Below are 24,145 nucleotides of genomic sequence, written 5' to 3'. Positions count from 1 at the left end.
TCACACCTGGTGCTCCTGGTGCTCGCTACACTTGCACTGGATATAGCAAATGTTCTGTGGGCTGGGCTGCACTGCAGCAGCACACCGCACACCTGGTGCTCCTGGTGCTCGCTCGTACTCAAGCACCACCAAAAAGCTGTGAGAGTCCAGGCTAGCAGCTGCCTTTGGAGAAAGGTAAGAAGTAGGCATTATCTGCAAATGCTGCCTGGGGGCCTGAGAGATGGCTTATGGCTGAAAGTACTTCTCTGCAGGCCCAAAGATCCAAGCTTAGCCTACAGAGCAAGGTTAGCCTCACACCATTGACCCCAGCACTCCAACAGTAAGATAGGAGGCAGAGATAGGACCACAGAGTCCACGTGGCCAGCTAGCCTGAAATACACACTGCAGCAGAAACAACAAGAGAGACCCTGTCTAACAAAGTGCAAGTAGGGGCTGGAGAGATGGCTCAGAGGTTAAGAGTGCCAGCTGATCTTGTGGAGGACCCGGGTTCGATCCCCAGCATCCACATGGTGGTTTACAATCATCCGAAAGTCCAGCCTAGAGGTTCCAACTCCCTCTTCTGGCCTTCAAGGGAAGCAGGCATGCACCCTGGTGCAGGCAAAACACCTATACATATAAATAAGCTTTTTATTAAAAACAAAATGGAAACAACGGACTCCCAAGCATTGTCCTCTGACCTCTACATATGTGCAGCAATAACACTTTTTCTCCCCGTCTCTTTCTCTTCCTCCTCACCTCACTCCACCTCATTTACACACACAATAACACAATTCTGCCTCAAGTGAGGTGCAGTGGTGTTTGCCTACACCCCCAGCTTCTCAAGAGGCTGAGGTATGAGGAGGGCAAATCCAAGGCAAGGTAAACTACTCAGTGAGAGTCAGCCTCAGACAGCAAGCTTCTTACTGTCAGTAAAGTAAAGTAGCTCTCATGAGGAACATGATACGTATTGAAAATAGATGCATCCCAAGTACTCAAAGTCAGAAGCCGGGCCAGCAAGTGAGTCAGTGGGTATGGCACCTGCTACCGTGTTTGATGACCTGAGTTCAATCCCTAGAACCCACATGGTAAGAGAGAGGAAAAACCCCTAAATCCACCAGTGGGATTTCTCTGGTCCTGAAAAGGCACACCAACAGTTAGCCTCCAGCTCTAACCTGCAGGCTCACCAGGGCGACTTCTCGTTACAGCTTAGCTTGGCAAGCAGAGTGCCTGCAGAAAGGCAATGCACTGCGTCCGCAGAAAGTATGGCCTCGCCAGAATACAACCTTTCCCTACTGCCCCACCTGCTCTGACAGAGCCCTAGCACACAAAGCAGTCTGGAACAATTTGACCCCTGCAAAGGGTTAAGTCGTGTGTGTGTGTGTGTGTGTGTGTGTGTGTGCGCGCGCGCGCGCATGTGTGTGAAAGCTCAAAGTCTATGTTGGACGTCTTTGCTGAGGTGCCTTTTCTACTGATCCCAAAGCCTGCTAAGTCTGCAAGCCGACTTGAGCAGCTTGCTTGGGGATTGCGGCAGCTGCTTCGCATGCCTGGCATCTGGAGATGTCAGCATACAGGGCAGGTGGTTCCCCAGCTCCCAGCTCCATGTCGTTAACAGTCTGACACAGCAAGCCCAATTGTCACAGGACTCTCAACGTCAAAATCTTGGACTTAAAAAGCTTTAATAGTAAATCCACTAGAGTAAATCTTTTAATGGCCAACAGATACACAACACCATTTCTACGAGTAAATATTAATTCATTTAGTGTTCAAAACAGCTCACAAGATAGGCATTGTTACTGTTCACATTGTGTTCAAAAAATCATCACTTTGGTGATTTTTTTTTTTTTTTTTTTTTTTTTTTTTCTGGGGATTTTTTTTTGGTTTGGTAGGTTCGTTTTTTTCTTTTTGAGACAGAATTTCTCTGTGTATCCCTGGCTGTACTGGAACTCTGTAGACCAGGCTGGTTTCACTCTCACAGAGATCCAGCTGCTTCTGCCTCCCTGTGTTGTGATTAAAGGCAGGCACCAGCACATCTGGCACTTTTGCTCTGTTCTGACAAGGTCCTATTATACAGCCCAGGTTGGCCTTGAACCTGAAGTGCCCTGGCCCCAGGCTCCCAAGTGCTGTGATTACAAGCACTCACTACCAACTCTGGCTGTCATTCATATCTTAAAGATAAAGGACCTCCATGAGGCTAGGCAGCTCACACAGCAGCTGTGGAGTAGAACCTGACCTTGGGTACCAGGCCCTGAAGACACCATCCCAGCCACTAATCCATGCTGAACAGTGCCATGCCATCCGGCAGTCAGCAGGCCTCCTAGTAACATCCGATGTCACTCAACACCCCGGGAAATAGCACCATGTACCTCAAATGTATTTTTGGTCACACCAGCAAGTCCAAAGTACATCATTCCTCCAGTCCTGGAGCTGACACAGATCTCTCCAATCTCATCTGTCTTGCAGAGCTGAGGAAGTCCGTCTGGCTTCACAATGCACATCATGCCTAGAGCACAGAAAACACAAAAAACAGAAGAGTGGAAAACTTGCAAAGTAACAATTTTGTTTTGCAAACCCAGACAGTTGCACATTTGCTGAACCAGCAAACAATGAGCAGCAAAGAGAAGTGCTGCTTCGGGGCTGTGAATGGACAGGTCCACCTGGCGCCCTGACACAGCTCTTACACAGTGCAGGGAGGAAGGACTGCAGCAGTTGCTGGCCGGACTCGGGGTTGGTGCAACCTCAAAGCAGCACACAGCCTTCCTAGTTTGACAACTACTACGAGAGTCAGTGACTGGCATCCCTTTCCATGGGACAAAGCAGAGTTGTGCAAGCCTTTGAGACTGAAGCCTCACACAGCCGTGAGGGGCCAGCACGGTGACACTCAATCACAGAGCAGCTTGCACAAATGCTGCAACCAAACACTGGAGTTGGGATCCCCTAGTTTGGCCCTCTTGCTTTGTCAGCCTCTCTGCCTCTCCTCTAGATCCCCCTTCTCTTTATGAGGTAATAGGGATGGAACCAGGGTTCTGGGCAATCCAGGCAGGCATTTTGCCTGCCCAAGCTATCTTCCCATCCCAGCACCATTACTTTGATGACAAATCTTCATGAAATCCCAATGACATCCCAGACTCACCTCCAGGCATCACATGTCCCACATCCTGTACTGTCAGTGCTGAATTTTTATCCTCAGTATTGACTCGTATGACCCCATAGCTCAGTCCATTCATTGAGAGAATGGCTCTTCCTGGCAAAGGAGCCCCTGGAACCCCAGGCCTAAAATTGGAAAAAGAAAAAAACAAACCATCAAGCCACGTATATACAAACAGGAATAAATATAAACAAACAGATGGATAGAACAAAACATAAAAGGCTGACAAGACAGCTCAGTTGTAAAGGCACTTGCCATGCAAGCCTGATGACCTGAGTTTGATTCCCAGGCCCACATGGCAAAAGGAGAAAATCAACTCCTTCCAGTTTGTCCTCTGACCTCCACACACCTTCTCACACACACCAGCACAGAAGTACATTCTGAAGAAATTAACAACAAAAAGCCAGGCGTGGTGGCTCATGCTGCAATCTAGTCCTTGAGAGGCTGAGGCAGAGGCAGAGGATGAGGGCAAATCTGAGGCCAACCTGGACTACATAGTGAGACTCTTGTCCCTCAAAAAAAGAGAAGAGAAGAGAAGAGAAGAGAAGAGAAGAGAAGAGAAGAGAAGAGAAGAGAAGAGAAGAGAAGAGAAGAGAAGAGAAGAGAAGAGAAGAGAAGAGAAGAGAAGTGGGAGAGCAGGGCTGGAGATGCTCAGCAATGAGGAACATGGGCTCCGAAATCCTGAGAACCAGAGTGGGTCCCAGTGCCCATAAAACAAGCTGGGAATCCCCCAAATGCTACAGCTCGAGAACAAGGCTGCGAAGACCAGGGGTGGCTAGGATTGGTTAGCTTGCAGCCTAGCCAAGATGAGAGCCCCACCTCAGGGGAATAGGCAGCAGGGACAAAACAGGACAGCCAACCCTCTCTCCTGACCTTCACTCAGGAGCACCTCTCACCATGTTCTGTGTGTCCACAGATTAACACAGATAATTCTCTTTAACAAGGGAAAAAAAAGCAAAGAGAAAAGAATATGTTGGAATGTACTAATAAAGGTTTAGGTATAGCTCGTCATATCTGAGGCGTGATTGGCTGATCATTTCTAATTTAAGATGCAAAGGGTTCTGAAGAATGCAGTACTTCACAAAGATGAGATAAGAATAATTAAACTTAGCTGTCAGTCTATAGGCGCACTTCTGTCGAAGAGGTATTACCGAGACCCGTGAGACGACTGACTGCTCAGCAATTTTACTTTTAGGTTTAGGAAGCAGAACATCAGTTAAGTCCTCTCTCACATCTCACCAGGCTGTGACAGACTATTGAGAGAGCCCTGATTGCAAACAGTACAACAGTACCTTCGGATGGCTACAGTCATGGCCTCTGCAGATGTGGCACATGGACAGATGGCCTCAGGTTTCAGTCCGTGGCTTTGGAAGAGACTCAGGAAAGCATCACAGGACGACACAGACCCTAAGGAGTTAGAACAGAGCAACTTGAAAGCTGAGACTACCATCTTCCCTACTGCAGGAAGCTGACAGCGTGCATCTGTCAGAACTCGTCCTGTACAACATTCATTCTATGCAAATACCTTAGCGTCCCTTCAAGGTGGTTTGACACATGCTCATCCAGCCCATGAGACATGCGTGATAGTTCCTACAGTCAGAGCCTAGAAAGGCTATGCCTGCCAAGATTAGAGACAGCACTGTAGGCAATAGGCACCCAGGTGGAATCTAGCAGCCCTCCTTAAGTCCCTACTGTAGCCAGATGCCCACCAGTGGCAGGGCCACTTGCTCTCGGATGCTCTCTGGCTCCTTAGTTCTCCACCTGCTTTTTACGGCTGTGCGATGCTCCCTGAGGAGAAACAGCTTCCTGCCGAGCTTCACCAGAGAACCCTGAGTGGAGAACCAGCCTTTTGTGCTTATCCAGAAGCGCAGGCAGCATGGTGGAGCTCTGCAACTTTCGTGCACATCCCTTTATTTGCTGCCTGGAAGAATTTATACCACATTCACACACTCGGCTATACTGAGTCACCTGCAAACCCCTCCTTGCACCGAGTGAACGAGAGAGGTGTAGCTTCGTGAAGATTCTGAGTCCACGCAGGGAAGAATGGATGCGCACATTAGTGCGTCTATGGAGGGATACGTGCCAATCGGAGGATAATGCCAACCCAGGGGAGCCTATCACCAAAGACCAAACACAGGATCACATTCCTGTGAAGTATGCAGACCAGGCAAATCTATGGAGATGGACTGTGGGGGGCTGGAGAGAGAGAGTCAAAGACAGCCTGCTCCTCCACAGGACCCATGTGCCATTCCCAGCACCCGATGTAAGGTGGCTCACAATCCTGGAACTCTAGTTCCAAAGGGCAGACACCTTCCTCTGGCCTGAGGAAACGTGCATACATGTAGCATACAGCACACAAACATACATACATACATACATATATATATATATATATATATATATATATATATATTACATACATACATTTTAAAATGGTTTTTTTTTTTTTTGAGGAGGGATGTTTTGTTTGGTTTTGTTGCTATTCTTCGGTGGGGGTGGGTTTTTTTGGGAGGGGCTTTGAGACAGGGTCTCTCAGGTCCTGGAACTCACACTCTGCAGACCAGGCTGGCCTCTTGGAATTTAAAGCTCTCTCACCATCATCACCACCTGGTGAAACGGGCAAGCTTTGTTGTATGTAAATTACATCTCAATACGACGTTGAGAACGGAACAGCTTATAGACAAGGGACAAGACACCCAGCCTGGAGAGAAGGGACGCTTCTTCCAGCTGTGGAGGCACTAACAATGGACGCTCAGAAAGATGTTCAACCACCAAAGCCGCAGCCAATGATATATATTTGTGGAGAGTGTCACACCGAAAGTGAGATAAAGTCCAGGGATCCAATCAGGTGCAGAGAATGTGGATACAGAATAATGTACAAGAAAAGGACTAAAAGATTGGTGGTTTTTGATGCTCGATGAAATGGGGGAGTTCAGAAGTGTCTTCATTCATACATTTGCCTCATTGACGTTTCTCTTTAATGTATAGCATTTGGCTTAGTTTACTTAATGACTACAACTGTATGCCTATGATTTCATTTAGAAATATAATTGTACTTTAATAGTTTGTATAAAGGAAATTTTGGTTCAAAAAAAAAAAAAAGACACCCAGCCTGTCAGATGCCCTAGGAGTTCTACATCCAGTACTCACAGGGATTGGCGCCGTCGGTGACAATTAGCATCCGCAGAGAGCTCAGGCTTACGTCCCTTTGGTCCCGATGTGCCATCATGGCCCAGTGTAAGTCTCGACACTTCACTAACGCTACTTTGGCTACAGATTCAAAGGGGACAGAGTTATGACACATACACGTGCTAAGCTGGGGTGTATATTCAAAATATTACAATTAGGACACTTTTGCTTATTTTAGTGGCAGTTCTTACTTAGAGAAAAAGGAAACTCGGAACAGTATAGGATTCAACGGCACTAACTGTGGCTCAAATTCTGGAGAACTTATTTCAACTTATGGGAAAGGCCACAATGGGATAAAGCAAATGGCTTACCTACAACAACTTCAAAGTTTGGTAAGCCCCAAGGCAAAGAAATGACTCTCTGCAGAGGAGAGCTTCCTCCAGTCTCACAGTCATTATGCGGGTGTGTGACTGATTACCTTTGTGAGCGTGGACTCTCTGGACCCAAGAGAGAGGACAGGTCTTCATAACAGAGTAGGGTACACTAATTGTATGCATCTTATTCATTACATTCTGAAAAACAAAGAAACAAAAAGCAGTCAATACAAAGTGTGTATTTACCAACTTAAAGCTGTATTGACACTCTGCTAACACCGCTTTAGGGGTATTAGGCAGGTTTACCCTTTCAAAAAATTACCTGAGAGACTAGCAGTGGTGCTGAAGTACCTCTGAGAGTGACTCTCTAAGCCTGGCTCTTTTCCAGAGAACCATAGGGATAAGTTTAGTGTCTATCCCTGCAGTCCACTGTCCACATGTACAGAATAGATATGTCACTTTGGGCACATTATTTAAATGGAAAGCACCATAGTATATATGTATCTGCCACTTGCTGTTTTTATGTCTGATGCCTCCTAGATAAATCTATGCAGCCCAGAATGAGAGGGCTCTCTAGCTCCCTGTGTGTGGTTGCACATGGTCTGCAGTACTGCTGTGCCATTACTGCTGTGAAGGGATGTATGCGTCCTTATGTTCATGGGCATGTATAAACTGTTTCTCTAGGGCAGCTACAGAAGGAGTCCTGCAGGGTCACAAGGTTGCTGCTTTACACGAGTCAGTAGGATGACCAAGCTGCTGCTCCGCCCATCTAGTGCCCCATGATGCTCCTGCTTGCCACAAGCTACAGTGTGGGGGAAGGGAATAAAAATGGAACAGAGTCACAAAGCAAAAAATCATTTTCCCAGTTCCTTACAGGGTAAACATTTGTAAAGATAGAGAGAGCTGAGGGTCTGGAGTTTGCTGTCCCTCTTGCCACCCATGTCAAGGATGTGCAATCCCCAGAGACCCAGCGCAGCACAGTAATCAAGCCCGTGCTGCCTCTGTGGGGCGTCTGTGTGTTTCAGATGGTCTTACTCTACAGTCCTACCTGGCTTGGAACTCAGGTAGCCATGCTAGTCACCCCGCTCACCACTTACCTGCCCTTTACATACAAGGTCCCATCCCCTGCCCTAAAGTACCTCATGCTGGTGCAGATTTAGTTTCAGGAAAAAGGTTCTATCTACACTTAGATTATGGAAAGAAGATCCCTCAAGTCCTCACAGAGTTTTTATTTGTTTTCTCAACTTCTGATTTAAAAAAAAAAAAAAAAAGTATGGGCTGGAGAGATGGCTCAGTGGTTAAGTAAGAACACTGACTACTCTTCCAGAGGTCCTGAGTTCAAATCCCAGCAACCACATGGTGGCTCACAACCATCCGTAATGAGATCTGATGTTCTGTTCTGGAGTGTCTGAAGACAGCTACAGTGTACTTACATATTTAAATCTTTTTTTAAAAAGTAAATAGATATTTAAGGGATATAGCCCTTCTCAGATGGGGGGTGGAATGGGGGTGGCGGTGGGGTAGGGGTAGAGACTGCACTAGATGCTCTATCTTATTTTTTGTTAATTTATTTTGCTGAGAGAGAAAATGTTTATGTGTAAGAGAGAGGAAGAGAGGGGGGAGGGAGGTAGAGAAAAAGAGAGGGGGAGAGGGAGGAAGAGAGCCCTCAGAACTAGTCGCAGGTGCTGGGCAGCAGCCTGACATGGGTGCTGAGAAAAGAACAAGAGTTCTCGGAGAGAGCAGTAGTGCTCTAACCACTGCACTATCTCCCCAGCATGATCTCTTGCTGTTCACCACTGCTTCTCCAGGCTAGCTGGGCTTACTTACAGATGTGCACTACTGTACCTGGCTTTTTTAGATCCTGAGGGTCTAAACTCAGGTCCCCATGCTTGGGTGTCCTCGAGCAACGTTACTGACATGTTGGGAACTTCAGCTGCAAATCCCGAGACTTGCAGTTGTTACAGAGCCTCAGCCTCTCAAGCACATTTTACTACACACTCCCCGATGCTGACAGCTTACCGCAAACATGCCGTGCCACAGCCCAGCGTCCTTCTTAAAGTCTAAAACATTTACTACAGTTTCTCCTGCAAGAGAAAAGATGGAGGGAAACAGAAGGCAGCCATGGTTAGCAGAGAGTGACGTCCCACGCCTTGCCCCTAGCAAGCATGAGGTGCTTTGGAAAAACAATTAGGAGATCAGTGTCTCCCTGATGCTGAGACCCCTACAGACAGGCTGGAGGATGGTGACAGTGTGATGTGGTCACAGAAGAAACACTACCATAGAAAACTTTAGCACTGAGGGACTTTATTCAAGAGGTTTTTTCCTAATGAAATAAAGACCATGTGTTTGTTTAGAAACTCTGGAAATTTCAAGTATATGTAAAAAGTTTACTTCTTAGAAAAACATTAAATATTGTTCTATATAAAAAGCTATGCATACAAATGTCTACTTCTAGATACCTATAGATAGATTATCAACATAATAAAGTAGGTATACATAAGTCTGCATCTGTTTTCACTGAATGAAGATCTCTCCATGTTCCTAACATTTGGGAACTTGAGTTTCAGCCCCAGATGAGCCTATGAGGGAGCGCACTCATCACCAGCAAGGAGCCTTGCCCGTGGCTTCCAGGTTGTCCCCATACATGCATATGCACATATTTTAGAATCTGGCAGGAATGCTGCCCAGAAAGGCACACAGTCACCTTTCATGTGCAAAGGGAAAGTGAACGTGGACAAGCACATCTGGAAGTAAGCACTGAAGACGGACCCTGCAGCCCAGGCCAGAATGCTGGCACGAGGGGGCTCAAGATGGAGGCCAGCCTGAACCCTTACTACGAAATGTTCATTTACATACCAGAAGTTTCACATTACTGTGTTTTATATTTTTTGAGATGGGGTCTCAACTCGCGCCATAGCTCAGGCTAGTTAGAACTTACTACATACCCCAGGTTGGCCTGTTAGCAGTGTCGGGTGACAGCTGTGGGCCGCATCACCTGGCTCTGGATGCTTTCTGTCTTAATTTGCATCTTTGGGGCTGGATTTCTTGGACTATGCTTAGCTTGAAGGTCTACATGGGAAGATGGGAACATCCAAGACTCCACAGCTTACAGACACACGGTTTTAATTGAGGTTTTCTATTTCTGTACTCTAGAAATCATACTTTATATATCTGGTTTATCCAGAAGTTTATTTAAATTACAAGATTTTTTTTTTTTTAATTTATTTTGTAACAAAGAAGGCAAAAGCAAGCCAAGAATGTGTCCTGGAACATTTCCCTCGGAATTTATTGGTTAAATGTAGTCCAATCGCCAAGTGGGCGCTCACAGTCACATGTGTCTGAGGCTAACAATGAGGGCAGTCGTGGGAGGAGGTCTGACCTTCAGAATAATTGCAGGCCTGTGACAGAGCCTGGCACTGAGACAGCATTGCGAGCCGCGACACCGTGACTCCCATCACACTCCCTTCTTTGCTTGTTTTATACTAGAAAAATAAAAATAAAACTGTAAGAAGCATAATAAGATGGGTTATTATCAACAATAGAATTCAGAACCCAAACCTAAACCCTGACAAACCATCACAATGGGCTTAATTTTACAGGCTGAATGGGAACATTTAAGGCTTTGCACTCGGACCTCAAACTCTGGTCAAATCAAGCCAAGACTGGAGGACACTGAAGCAAGTGTCAGAGACCTCAAAGTTCAGTCACTCATCAACGTGACGAGACACGAGCTGAGTGGACAGAAGCATAACACCAAATACAGCCACTCCGCAGTATCTGTGGGGGTCAGTCCCAGATGCGACTCCGATGCCGCAGATGACGGATGCTCCCCTTCTTACATAGAATGATGGCGTGTTTGTTTGCATCTTTAGATTGCCTATGTAACCTACCGTTCTGCTGATGTCGTGTGAACACTGCTAGGCAGCACTGAGCTCAAGCCTTGAATGTGGAAGCTGCAGATACGGAATGCTAGCTCCATGGTGAAGATAGCTCTGCAGAGCCAGTGTGTAAGATGTGGGCCCCGAGGCTGGGGCTGTAGCTCAGTGGTGAATGCCTGTCTAGCTGCTTAAGACACTGGGTTGGATCCCTTAGGACCACAGAAATTCTAAAGCCAGAAAGACCTGGCACCTCAGTTAGTAGCAGGCCCTATGCTCGCCTACAAACAGTTCCACTTTGTTTTTATCCTCAGTGTTCCTTCCAAGTTGTTTTTATGGAGCTCATCGGCCTTTCTGACGTCAGATCCAGAAGGTAACTTACCACCGACACCCTTAGCTTCTGTGTCTCCTGGTCTCTCCCTCTCAGTGCTCGGGCGATCCATCTCTCAGTTGTTTTTCTCCTTCTCTGAGACAAGGTCTCAGTATGGAGCCCAGGCTTGTCTGCAACTTGTGCCTCAGAGACTCATCTTACCCAGAATCATCTCTGACATAGCCTTAGATGCTGGCACTCCTGAAGATTTCTGCCTCCTTCCTACCTTCCTGCCATCGGGGTGTTGCACCCCTTGATAACTAGCGCCTGCCCCAGGCATCCTGTTGGAGGGCCTCCAGCCACAGGACAGCATGCTGCCAACACTCTATCCATCCCAGCACCTATGAGAACTCTGTATTTCCTTCCTTTCTGTTTTAGACAGGGTCTTACTATGTAGCCCTGGCTGTCCTGGAATTCATTCTGTAGTCCAGCTGGCCTTGAATTCATGGAGATCCACTTGCCTTTGCTTCCTGAGCACTAGGACTAAAGGCATGCACCGCATGATGCTTGAGTCTGTCTGTATCTTCTATTTAACTGAAGGACTCAGTCACTTATCTAGGTGCCAAACCAGGAATACGAGTGTTTCTTGCCTTCTCTCTCTATTCAGCTGGCGAATTTGGCCGACCCTGCTTCCTCCCTCCCTTCAGCTCTACCTACTCCTCTCTTAGCCATTCTACAAGCTTCTTCATTCAGTTCACGCCAGTCACTTGTTAAGGAGGCCAGGCTGGAGAAGAGCACTGGCTGCTCTTACAGAGGACCCGGTTTATATTCCAGCACCCACTTGGCCCTCACTACAGACCAGAACTCCAGCTCCAGTGGATCTGATACCATCTTTTGGCCTCGGGGACACTGTACGAGCATGGTCCACTTATGGGCACTCAGGTAAAACACTTATACACATAAAATGTAGAGAGGGAAAAACAAAGCAAAACAAAGCCTAAAACCTGGTGCTCCCATTAGAACTGTGCCAATCTAAATAAATCTTTTCTTCTTAAACTATGTTATTATTTGTATTATGACATGGGGAGAGCACATGTACACACCACAATACACTTGTGGAGATTGGAGGACACGTCTGCAGAGCCGGTTCTCTCCTTCCACTTTTATGTGAGTTTTGTGTTCAAACTAGTTGGGCTTCAGTGGCAGGTGCCCACCTGCTGAGCCACCCAGAGGGGGCTAGAGAAATCTTTTTGTATAATAAAGTCATTCTTACTTCCCTCTGGCTGACAACCCCTTAATAGTTTCCACCTCATCAGGAGAACACTGTGGTAACATGAAGCTCTTAAGCAGGCAGGCCCGGAATAGCAGGGTGCAGCTCCACAGTATATGTAGAACAAGGGAACTCTGCCTGAGGCCAGAGTGTCCCCACCACAGACCGGTCACTAAGATGGGAAAGCAGCAGTCCAGGGAACCAGCAGCTAGTTCCCAGGACTTGAGTGATGCACTGCGTCCGTACTGAGACATGAGACTGAGGCTCATCACTGAATGGTGCTCACGCGCTTTAACTTCCTGTTTGCTTGGCTGTCTTTCAAATATACTCAGCACCCCTCCCACATCTCCCCTCTCTGAAGTCAGCATCATGTGCCTCCTCCTCTTCAGTGGTGAAAGCTGTTTCAGGTCTTACCTCTGCATGTAATTACAAGAGCTTTCATCCGCATTGCACCCCAAACCTTTCTAAAAGTCAATGGATGTGCTTGCTCCTTAATTCAGCAGATAGCTGGTGAGCAAGTCTCAGGAGGCTGCAGAGGTGAAGGGTCGGAAGGGCTCAGAGATACAGAGTGTCTGTCACATGGCCTTGCCCCGGTGACCACAGTGGGTACTTCAGCCTCCTTGTCCACAACACAGATTTTTCTTTTTTTTTTTTGGTTTCTCTGTATAGCTCTGGCTGTCCTGGAACCCACTTTGTAGACCAGGCTGGCCTCGAACTCAGAAATCCGCCTGCCTCTGCCTCCCGAGTGCTGGGATTAAAGGCGTGCGCCACCACGCCCGGCTCAGATTTTTCTTTACAGTGTATATTTATTGGAGGGGCATACATGCCATGATCCACATGAGGAGGTTAGAAGACAACTTGTGAGAGTCAGCTGTTTCCTTCTAAATGTGAGTTCTGGGACTAGAACTTAGGCCCCTCAGACTTGGTGGCAAGCCCATTTACCCACTAAGCCATCTCCTTGACCCCACAGAGCAGGATTGACAGTTGAAATCTGGTGTGTCAACTCTCATCTTTGGCAGCACCTGGTGATTGACACAGACTGATGCCTGGTCTGGGCTCAGAGAAAGAGGGATGCAGAATACTCGCCCTAATGGCCCCTCTACTTTACACCCTCCTCCCAAGACTTGGAGGTGACTGCAGAGGGGGTGGGGTGGTGGCAAGCTTAAGAATCAGAGCTAGTGGATGACTCCATGGGAAACATTCTCTGAGCACAGCAGGGCAGTTGCCATACGAACTCACAGCAGTCAGGACAGCATGACAAGTGCTGCTCCCCACTCAAGCCAGACAACATCCCAGCATGCACAGGCAAGGTGGCCATTAAGTCCCAGCCCCCAAGCTGAGAGCTACTGGCAGCTGATGGCACTGTGAAAAAGAGCCCATCTCCTGAGAGGTGTGCCCTAAGCTACCCCAGAGCAGCCACATTCCAGAGAAGGCCCAACACCAAGCACACATGGAGCCTGACAGTTTAAAATTGAAACAAAGACACAAGGAAGTGTGGGTGGAGTAAGTCTGGGAAGTCAGGAAAGACGCTGAGTCATCAAAATGCACTGCACAGCGTGACAAAGTTAATCCTATAATAAAACCAAATCACTAATAAAGATGAGGAAAATAAAACATAAAATTAACAAAAAAGCTCAAATCTCTGGGTGTTACTGGAACTAAACAAATCAGAAAAGAAAAATAATTTAAAGAATTTAAAGCTGTACAGACTCAGGGTGAAGGCTCTGCTGTCAGTCAAGCCCCATGCTCCCTGCCAACCCCAAGCCTTTCGTTCAGTTATTTGGGTTTTGTTTGTTTGTTTGTTTGTTTTGAGACAGGGTTTCTCTGTGTAGCCCTGGCTGTCCTGGAACTCACTCTGTAGACCAGACTGGCTTTGAACTCAGAGATCTGCCTGCCTCTGTCTCCCAAGTGCTGGGATTAAAGGCGTGCGCCACCACTGCCTGGCGGTTATTTGGTTTTTTAGATCTTTATTTTCCGTCTGTTGGACTCACTCTTCCAGCACAGCTACTTCCCCTCGTTCTGCATGTTCAGTGTCCTCATCCTTCTCCTGACTGAGGTCACAGTGTCGGTGACTGGCACGATGACTCCTCTAAGACTACATCTACGCCCTTGGCTGTGTCGCACTTTCCCCCTGGGTTCCACTTTCCCCCTTAACCCTAGGCTCCAAATCTCTGTTCATAAACGCCAACTCTGCCTCAAACACATAGATTTTACAGACGGCCCATTACAAGACATTCACAGGGTTAAAACCGGAAACTCTGCAGAACAAGCAAATCCCCGAGCACTCATTAACCCTGCACCTGATAGCAAAGGAAGCCAGGGTCCCGCTGCCTCAACTTACCTCAATGTATGCCGGTTCCGTGCCCGCAGGTGATATGTGCGGCTGCCAGTCTTTGGGCGGCTTCGAGAGGTACTTAGAATCTGTCACAACCCACTTGAGGCGAGGCCAACCTAAATCAAACCCAGAGTGAAAACCAGCCGCCTAAGCCACTGAAGGATCTCACACTGAACTCGTTATCTTAAATGCAAGAGAGGGCATTAAGACTCTCCCACCATCCATAAAATAATTACAAATTTTTATATTTTAGTGATAAGTCACCAGTCACAGCTTCTTTGAAGAGAGCATTCATTCCGTATGCTAAGCAGGCCTTGACATTCCTCAACACAGGGTGACTAATTTGTCAGTGGAAGCCCTCGGAGCCTGTGCCCTGCTGTCTGTCCTGCACAGAGGGTTTAGCTTTAATGTACAGACTCCCAGCTCCCCTTTCCAGACAGCAAACAAATGTAAGAATGTGACTATGGAATCAGACAGACTTGGTACAATTTACTGCTTTGCTATTTATTAGCTGGGATTTGAGGGCTCTTTTTCTCAATTTCCTACCTGACAAGTGGGGATAACCACGGTAGCCATCTCAAATGACAGAGGGGAAAACACACACGAAGCCTGTAGTTGTTACTGCAGTAAAATCCTGACGAAAGCTCAGTTTTGACTTTCAGTTGGTATCTGGTTATGACTATTACTCACCTTTAAACTGTACAATTTCTCCATTCTGGGTTTTTGGCAAGCCTTTCAGACAAATTTCGCTGGTGAGAGCTAAGGCAATCCCACAGCTCCCTAGCAAGAAGCCAATCTGCTGACCTCCGGCATCCTGTGGAGAAAACAAATAATGAGCACAGTCAGGGTGTGATCGTGAGCGACTGTGAGAACACCAGGCTCTGAACCCACACCCAAAGATGCTCCAGCACTACCCACTGTGCCAAATGGCACAGCTCAGGACAACAGGCTCCAAACAATTTCTACAATGTTTAAGTCCAACCAAACACTGCTTTAAGCTGACATTGTTCACCGTGCACCCTACTGGCCAATGTAACCATCTCTGATGCTCTCTCTAGGCAACTGAAAGGAATCGTGATATGGTTTCCTTCTCTTAGTCAGAGAGCAAGCCAAGTCAGGCCAGAACAACAGAAACAAAATGCAAATGGACATATTTCCAGACAATTACACCAAATCTGCATGTTCTTTTAAAGGAAATAGATTTTAGTCTTAAGCAGCAGCAAAAAGCAACCAAAGACAAACTCTGAAGTATTTATGTGCAATCCTGCAAAGTATTGTTAGGAAGCCAGGTTTAGTCAACCTAAGGAGAGCTGAGCTTCCCTGTAATACAGATGCTCTACCCCATCAGCTAAAACATCAGCAACGTCACCAATTCTTTCTTATTGTTTACAACAATGCTTTCATATAAAGCAACATTCTCAGGGTCTGGAGAGATGGCTCAGCAGTTAAGAGCACTGACTACTTTTCCAGAGGTCCTGAGTTCAAATCCCAGCAACCACATGGTGGCTCACAACCATCTGTAATGGGATCTGATGCCCTCTTCTGGTGTGTCTGAAGACAGATACAGTGTACGCATATACATTAAATAAGTAAATATTAAAATCAATTAATCAATCAACATTCTCCACCATATTGGTCTCTAACACCAATTCCCAGCAATAAACAGCATGCAACAGCCAGTGTGAAGAGCTCAGGAGAAGCCATTTACCCTAAGGTGGAACTGTGCTGTGACCTTCCTGTTGTGGCTGACATGGTCCAAGCACAACTCTCCTGGCAGAGCCAGTGAGCACCACCACACCATCCTCCCAAGCTGCCTGCTCTGGGTTATGTGACCCCCTTTTTTTTTTAAAGATTTATTTATTTATTATATGTAAGTACACTGTAGCTGTCTTCAGACACACCAGAAGAGGGCATCAGATCTCATTACGGATGGTTGTGAGCCACCATGTGGTTGCTGGGATTTGAACTCTGGACCTTCGGAAGAGCAGTCGGGTGCTCTTACCCACTGAGCCATCTCACCAGCCCTATGTGACCCCTTTAGAGGAATCCCTTGATAAAGTAAGTTCTGAAGGAATGGTACTCTATGAATGGTAACCACTGCACACTCAAGTATATGCCTCCCGCAAATTTTAAAACGAGAAACAATGTTATAAAAATTCTTCCATAGATGAAATACATTATCTGCATGACACTCACACATACATAATCTTTGATAACGTTCATAGGTTCGGAAAGTAAAGTTGAGTATATTATATAAAATAAGATGCATGCACCACCACCACCAGGCAATAATATTGCTTCTACTGTCACTTGAGTCAGCGCAGGACCTACTGTGTCGCAGGGAAGGACAGCTAACACAGCGCACTTACCTTTCTGGTCAGGGGTACTTCTATGGGTACTGGAATCACTTCTGCCAGGAGACATCCATAAAAGGCCACCATAAACATGACAGGGTCATTGTTGGGGTAAACCAGGGCAACCTAAAATTCACAGAGACATTTAACACACTGACTGACTAGCTCTATGTACGCAGAACACTGTGTGTGAACAGAAGAAATGGAACAATCTAATGATTATGTGCTCTGAAGGAAATTAAGTGACTGAGAAGGAGAAAGGTCTGGTAAGAGCAGCACGCACAATATCATCCCCATGATTACACTGCACATCCTGGGGACTGGGGATGTAGCTCAGAGAGCATCTGCCTCACATAAGGCTCTGTTTGCAATCCCCAATAACACCAAAAAGCCAAGCCAAACTGGATAAATAAAAACACAGCAATTCCTTATCATTATGGTGAAGTGTTTCATTGACTCTTACTTGTGGCTCAGTAATAAACAGCTCCCATATTTTATAACTTAGGAAGGGTAAGGCAGTTGACCTTAGTGCAGGGCTCATGCCTTCAATGTGGACATCAAGACAGAGAGCAGGTTAGAGCTGAGCATCAGCTGTCAGGGAGCACCTGCGAGGGAGGGAGCGTTCCCTACTCAGCCAGCACTCTGGGAGCACGGCACTGATCCTCCTCACTCCACATGCAGTGTCCTAGCAGGAAGGCCCTGGCAACACAAGAACAACTGCAGAAACACCTACTTGCTAACAAGAGATAAGAGAGGGAGACATCAGAAGCCCTCTGTGCTCAGGTCTGTGACTCCATCTGCTGAGTTGTGGGGTACCACAGCTACCCTACCAGGCTCAGGATACAAGCATCTCACAGTCACTGTGGCTTGCTACGGCTAGGACATTCGCAGACAAACAGGTGAAATCTAACCATATTGCTGGATTCTTTTATCTATTATCACACACACAGTATGATGTGTGTGTGAGTGCAGGGAGTGTGCCACAGTGCACGTGTGTCTAGAGGACAACTTTCACGTCTCCTCCGTGAGTTCCAGGGATCGAACTCAGCTGGTGAGGCCCAGACAGCAAGGCTTTCACCACTGAACCTTTCCTCCAACCCCTCATCACTGGGTTCTTGTTTCCTCTCCATCTGCAATGGATTTCTTTAAACCCACTCCAAAGTTGAGTCCAGTCTAAACATTTACACTGTCCTAGAGATCTAAAACTGACTGATCCCACAGAGGACTTCTATAGCCACTTCATTACTACTCACAAATGGCCATCCTGACACTGGGGTTGACAAAGCATCGCCTACATAGGTGCAGTGAGCCCTGGGAAACGCTCAGTGAGTTTCTATAAGTCAGTGCCACCCTTTATCTATTTCTGGCACAATGTAAAAGCGTCTCTAAAGGGCTAGCTGAGGATCCATAGATGGCTCAATAGAGAAAGGTGCTTGCTTCCAAGCCTGATGACCTGAGGTTAATTCCTGGGACTATGAGAAGAGAGACAGCTCCCACATGATTTTGTGACTTCTTCATGAACACCCATATATACACACATACACACATACACACACACACACACACAAATAAATAAATGTGAAAAATATTTTTTAAAGGTTAGCTTAAGAGATTCTGTGATCTTCAGCCCACTAAGAAGATAGCAAGGGCAGGTAAGATGGCTCAGAGTACAGAAGTGTTTGTCCTACAAGCCTGAGGGCCTGGGTCAGCTGCCAGAATGGAAACTAGGACCAATTCCTGAGAGTAGTCTGAGGAGTCCGTAAGTGCTCACCCCCACACAAACAAAAAGATCTATAAATAAGTTAATCATAAAACTGTTGTGTAGTAGCTGGTATTTCATCCTACAAATTAAAAATAAACAGTAATGTTGAATGGTAGACAGTAATCATATTCAGTATATTATAAACAGGAAAAAACCTTCAAAAATTAAAAAAATATAATGATACTTCCAATTAAGAACTAAATGAAACATTATCAATTTGGTTTTACAGTGTAATAAAAATTGCCTTTCCTTTCGATGTGAAATGGCTAGAAGCTGCTTTGAACAATTTCATGAGCCAGTTTTATAAAGACAAAGATTTGAGTCAACATCAAAGTATTCATTTTCGAAAAGATGTAATTTCCCCTTTTCTGACCTCAGTTTACCAATAAGCAGCTCTAGAATGAGTCCCACAGCATCTGAACACACGCAGAGTGCTTGGTCCTAAACTAGACTGTTGGGGCTCTGTCTTTATTGTGCAAGAATAAGAGCTAGGTTGGTACTAAATGAAGCTTGGTGGATAAACAGACTCGCTGCTCTTACAGAGGAGGGCCAGGGCTCACAGGGAAGCTTCCGGCCATTTGTCACTCTAGGTCATGGAATCTGGTGCCCTTTTCTGACAGACTTAGGCACCGATCATGCATGTGGTATAGATACCCATGCAGGCAACACACATAAAACAAATAAGTACGCATTTAAAATGTTATGTAAATCTTACCACTAAATATCGGAAGCCCAGAGTACAAATATACCAGAAATAAATAGACACCATCTTTCCAAACAAGACAAATCGAAAACAAATTACCCTGTCTCCAGGTTTTAACACAGGTTCATTTTTTGTTCCCAGTTTATTAAGCAGTGTGTAAGCCAACTTTAAACTTCTGCTCCACAACTTTCCTGGGAAAAGAAAACAACAGGCAGAAAAAAAATTATAGGCCTGCTTCAGTCAGAGAGCGTTAGGTTCAGGCGGCTGAAAGGCTCGCTGTCACGAGCCGCTGTGCTGAGTTAGCTCCACTCCCCCCAACCCAGCAAGTCCTCCCCAAGCAGCTTCGCAGCCATTTCAAAGTCACCCATGCCCTGAAACAAGCAACATCCCCCTGCCTGACATGATACTCCACGTTCTCTTTCTTTCTTCCTTCCTTCCCTTCCCTTTCCTTTTCTTTTTTGCTTACTTGCAGCAGGGTCTCACTATATAGCCCTGGCTGTCCTAAAACTTACTCTGTAGACTGGGCTAGCCTCAAACTCAGAGATCTTGTGTCTCGTGAGTACTGGAATTGAGGCCAAAGGTCACTGATATATGGCTCACTTCAATTAAATAACTGAGCCATTTGCAACTGAGAAATAACAAGAAATACACTACCCATGATACTCAGGAAATCTTAGTGCAGTGGGGAACTGAGACCCACCGTATGTGAGGGTGTAGACTGGTTTCCCCGTCACATCCAGCCCAGTCAGGCAGGGGCACTTGGCTTGGGTAGAGCCCCAGCGCTGCAGGGCAGATTCCAGTGCAGGTGGCCAGTTACAGATGACGCCCAGGGGCTCTCCTTTCACTGGGGTCATCTGGCGGCCTTCAGGCTTTGGCTGGTTGGGATCTGGCTGAGGTACTGTGGCAAACAAGCAAGAAGACAGAGTAAGTTCATGGGGCTCTAACATAACTCTAACCTCTGACACAACTTCTTCCTCAGTCTCTGGTTTCTTCTCACATTGAGACAGGACAACTAGGGCTCTCACAGATCAGAGCTTCCGGGGGAGGGTGGCTGCTACTCCCACTGCTGGGAGTGCCCAAATATAAAGGCTGCTTATCAGAGTCAGCTGAGCTCCATTGTGAGGGACAGAGAGGAACACTTACCTAACAATCTGAGGGAAGGTTCTATACTCATTTCTACACCGTAGATTTTTCTACAGTGAATATACATTATTCAAAGAATTCTTTAAGTCCTACATTTCTTTTGTTGGTTGTTGGTATTGTTTGTTTTGTTTTTGAGGCAGGATTTCATTATGTAGCTTGGTTTGCCTGGAATTCGCTATGTAGATCAGGATGGCCTTGAACTCACAGAGATCCACATGGTTCTCTCCCACCATGCTCAGCCTTAACTTGTACATCCTCACTGAAGGAAATTTAGACATAAATTAGACTAAAAAGTGGAGTATTTAATGTGTACCATATGTGCACAGACTGAGAACATGAACAAGCAGGTGTGGTAGCCAAGCTCAGTCTCAGAGTCAGGGAGGCAAGAGCAATCTCAGGTCCAAGGTCTGCCATGGACACGACAGGCAGGACTCTCATCTCAGCAGACACTGAGAAGCCAATCCTGCACACACAGCTACAGAGTGCACACAGACAACAGTAAGGAGTAACACTTCAGCTCAGTCACTTCTCTCCAGTTGGTGACACTTCTCTCTCCAGAACTTCCCATGTCCTGGTTTTGCTGTGTACATGCTCTGAGTGCATGTGGGCCAGCTGTCTCCGTGGTTAAGAGGACAACTGCTCTTCCAGATGACCCAGGTTCAAGTCAGAGCATCCACATGTCAGCTCGTCAGTCTGTAATTCCCGACTGACCAGGTCCAGAAGACCTGACACCCTATTCTAGCCTCTGTGGGCACAAGGCATGAAGCGATACACATACGTGCATGTAGGCAAAACACCCATATACATAAAATAAATCAGTATAGACAACTAAAAATAAGGAAAAAATTGTTCTTTGTAACTTACTACCATGGTGGATTCGCAGGGATTCACTTCCAATGTTTGACTCTTTTTAGAGTCAGCACACAAAGCAGTGGGTTCCTAACAGCACTTTCCTTGTCCGTATCATTGCACTTTGTTCTCATGCAGCTCTACCCGCCCCTGCTCCCCTCTGGCTAACAGTCCACACTCTGCTTTTCTGTCACATTTCTCTCTGGTCCCCACCTCTGTTAAGATTTCCTTCTCCTCTCTTTCAAGTGCCCCCTTTTCACGACCTGCACACGCACGCACGCACACGCGCGCGCGCGCGCACACACACGCGCGCGCGCGCGCACACACACACACACTTAAATCTAGATGACAATAAAAACCATGCACTCTTCATGTTTCTGCATCCTGCTTGTTCACAAAGCGAAATGATCTCTCCCTGGATCCATTTCTCTTGATCCATTCTAGTGACTTAATATTTGTCTCACTCCTTACTTTGTATGTAACATTAAGGTTTTTAAAGTGAGTCTAACTGTATAAGGAACACCCAGGAGTTCCTCTTTAATAAACTGTGCCGTCTCCGCAGTGCCTGTACTATGGCAGGCAGGAGTATTCCCATGAGGCTCCCAGGTACTCCGTCACGCTTCCACAGACACTGGCGATCCTTAAAGGACCGACAGTCAAAGAGGTCTATTTACAATGAGTAGAACTAGTCTCCGACACACCAAATCCATTACTATTCTGCTGTGATCACAGCGTACGCCTCAGAACAACAAAAGGACAGCTCTAAGCTCCAGTCCTCTCTGCCCATCTCCCCAACCCCTCTGCCTGAGACCTAACAGGTAAATGATTCTGGGGGGCATGGCACAGTGACATGAAGCCCTTTCAGACACAACAGTGCTGACTTCTGAAGCGTGCGCGCGTGCGTGTGTGCGTGCTTCTGGCCCTTTTACTACTACCTTCCACAATTTCTTCCGAGTCATCCACAAAGAACTCCTTTAAGGGGGGTCTTTTGGGGCGTTTCAGAGTGTTGAGAAGCTGCTGGATTTTCGTGGACACTCTGCTATTGACAGGAACACCTGTAAAGGAAAAGTGGTAAATGTGATTAAAATGTATTCAGCTTGATAAAGATATTTATTCCCTCAATTAAAGTAAACTCTTTCAGAAAAAACTACTGGGCTGGAGAGATGGCGCAGTGGTTAAGAACACCGACTGCTTTTCCAGAGGTCCTGAGTTCAATTCCCAGCAACCACATGGTGGCTCACAACCATCTGTAATGGGATCTGATGCCCTCTTCTGGTATGTCTGAATAGAGCAACAGTGTATTCATACGCATAAAATAAACAAATCTTTACAAATAAAGAAAATAACTATTAACTTTTTCTTATCAATGAAACATTTAAGGTACAGATGCCTGTGCACTGAAACTTCATGAGTTTTCTTTCCTGCTCTTCTTTCCCTCTCCTCACTTAAGACTTTACTTAATGGAGCCTGGTCTTTGGCCAGTATCATTCTATCCAAAAGGGACCCAATCTACACATGGCAAACAGAAGGCAGATGAGTGCTGTGCCGAGCATACAGTGGAAAGGCTCCCTAGGCTCCCCCTTCTCTTGTAGAGCTCCTTTCTTCCACAGTCAGCTCACAGCACCTTCTGTGAAAGCCAACCGTGAACAAGTACCAAGAGGGCTCCACGTAGTGGTGAGTGACCCAGCTGCAGTGAGGCTCTGTCGCTGTGACAACTAGGAACGGCTACAGTTAGAATTCGGAATTTCCCAGTTTAATGACTACTCCCTAGCATCTACCAATGGAGCTCCATACCATCAGCTGTATCCATAAGGCTGGACCTGTTGGATCCTTTGTGCATGCCTTTAACTATGCCAGAGGGGGGCAGGTCAATGTTTGCAGGGCGAAGTGAGGAAGAGGAGGAAGAGGTAGTTGCAGTGACGTCGGGAGGAGCAGAGACATTTTCTAGGAGAGGAAAAGACAAGAGTTAAAATCATACGGTACTGACAGTAAAGGGAGCCACTTCTACACCCGTTGCTTTTGAAGGAATGAAAAGCACTCGCTCTTTTAAAACAGGCTTTAAAAAAAAGATTTTATTTATCATTATAAGAATGTGTATAGTATATGTATGTAATGCATGTGTGTGATGTGTGTGCATGTATGTATGTGGACACATGTGTATGAGTATATACGTGTTTACAGAGTGCACGACTGGAGATCAGAATACAATGTTTGGGAGCTGGTGATTCCAAGGACAGGCTGGGGTCCTAGGGCGAGTGCCTTTACCTGCTGAGCCATCCCCTGGCCCTAAAACAGACTTTATAATCAAAGTCTAAGATAAACCAGATCATATCGGCTTTCCAAAACTATAATTTTCAGGATCTGAGTAACCTTAGTTATTACATCAAATCATCTAGCATGTTTCTCAAAAATGTTATTTTCTTATAGAATGCATAAGTAGAGATTCAATGTTGTAAAAGCCACCTAGAATGTTGACAGTGAGTAAATGGCCAGTTTGCCACCAGTTCTTCAGCCTGGGACACTTCCTCATGTTGTGTTTTACCTACCATGGCTCACAGTGGGTCAATGACCCAGGCTCTCAGATGATGGGAAATGAGGTGAAGTCAACTTCTAGTTCTGATAAAACAGCCCACAGTGAGGCTGAGATTAACACACATATGCTACTTCCTGGAAAAATTCTTTAGAGTTTTATTTTTTTGAGACAGGATCTCATCAGTTGGGTCAGCTGCTCCTCCTGCTGGTGTTACAGGTGTGGGTATCCTGCACACCCTGTCAGGGGTCAGTCATAACACGGAAGTAAGCTGCTGTCAGAGAGTGAGTGATGTAAAAGGAGAACTACTCAACAGGGCTACAGCATGAAAATTCTTCTTCTGAAGAAGAAGAAAATTAGGGCTGGTGAGATGGCTCAGTGGGTAAG

At 46.3% G+C, this 24,145-nt stretch overlaps 1 protein-coding gene and 1 pseudogene across 3 annotated transcripts in view; one reads left to right on the top strand and one right to left on the bottom strand.

Moving 5' to 3' along the window:
- Dip2b (disco interacting protein 2 homolog B) overlaps positions 1–24,145 on the bottom strand; it is a 186,644-nt gene that overhangs the window by 46,952 nt on the left and 115,547 nt on the right. For 2 of the 3 annotated variants that reach the window (XM_029469542.1, XM_029469544.1), the window contains 14 exons: positions 23,023–23,172; positions 22,161–22,283; positions 19,937–20,134; positions 19,336–19,427; positions 16,787–16,897; positions 15,108–15,231; positions 14,424–14,533; positions 10,007–10,109; positions 8,647–8,711; positions 6,732–6,825; positions 6,275–6,394; positions 4,417–4,531; positions 3,110–3,249; positions 2,343–2,479 (listed from right to left, as the gene is read on the bottom strand). In XM_029469542.1, the coding sequence (XP_029325402.1) occupies positions 2,343–2,479; positions 3,110–3,249; positions 4,417–4,531; positions 6,275–6,394; positions 6,732–6,825; positions 8,647–8,711; positions 10,007–10,109; positions 14,424–14,533; positions 15,108–15,231; positions 16,787–16,897; positions 19,336–19,427; positions 19,937–20,134; positions 22,161–22,283; positions 23,023–23,172 (1,682 nt within the window). The remainder of the gene's footprint in view (positions 1–2,342; positions 2,480–3,109; positions 3,250–4,416; positions 4,532–6,274; positions 6,395–6,731; positions 6,826–8,646; positions 8,712–10,006; positions 10,110–14,423; positions 14,534–15,107; positions 15,232–16,786; positions 16,898–19,335; positions 19,428–19,936; positions 20,135–22,160; positions 22,284–23,022; positions 23,173–24,145) is intronic. The other variant, XM_029469543.1, reaches the window with a different exon arrangement.
- Positions 5,869–6,119, top strand: LOC110310140 (annotated as a pseudogene).

Source organism: Mus caroli, chromosome 15 (assembly GCF_900094665.2).
Source record: "Mus caroli chromosome 15, CAROLI_EIJ_v1.1, whole genome shotgun sequence".
Classification (NCBI taxonomy): Eukaryota; Metazoa; Chordata; class Mammalia; order Rodentia; family Muridae; genus Mus; species Mus caroli.
The sequence above is the reverse complement of the archived record's forward strand: the minus strand, read 5'-3'. Positions and strand labels throughout refer to the sequence as shown.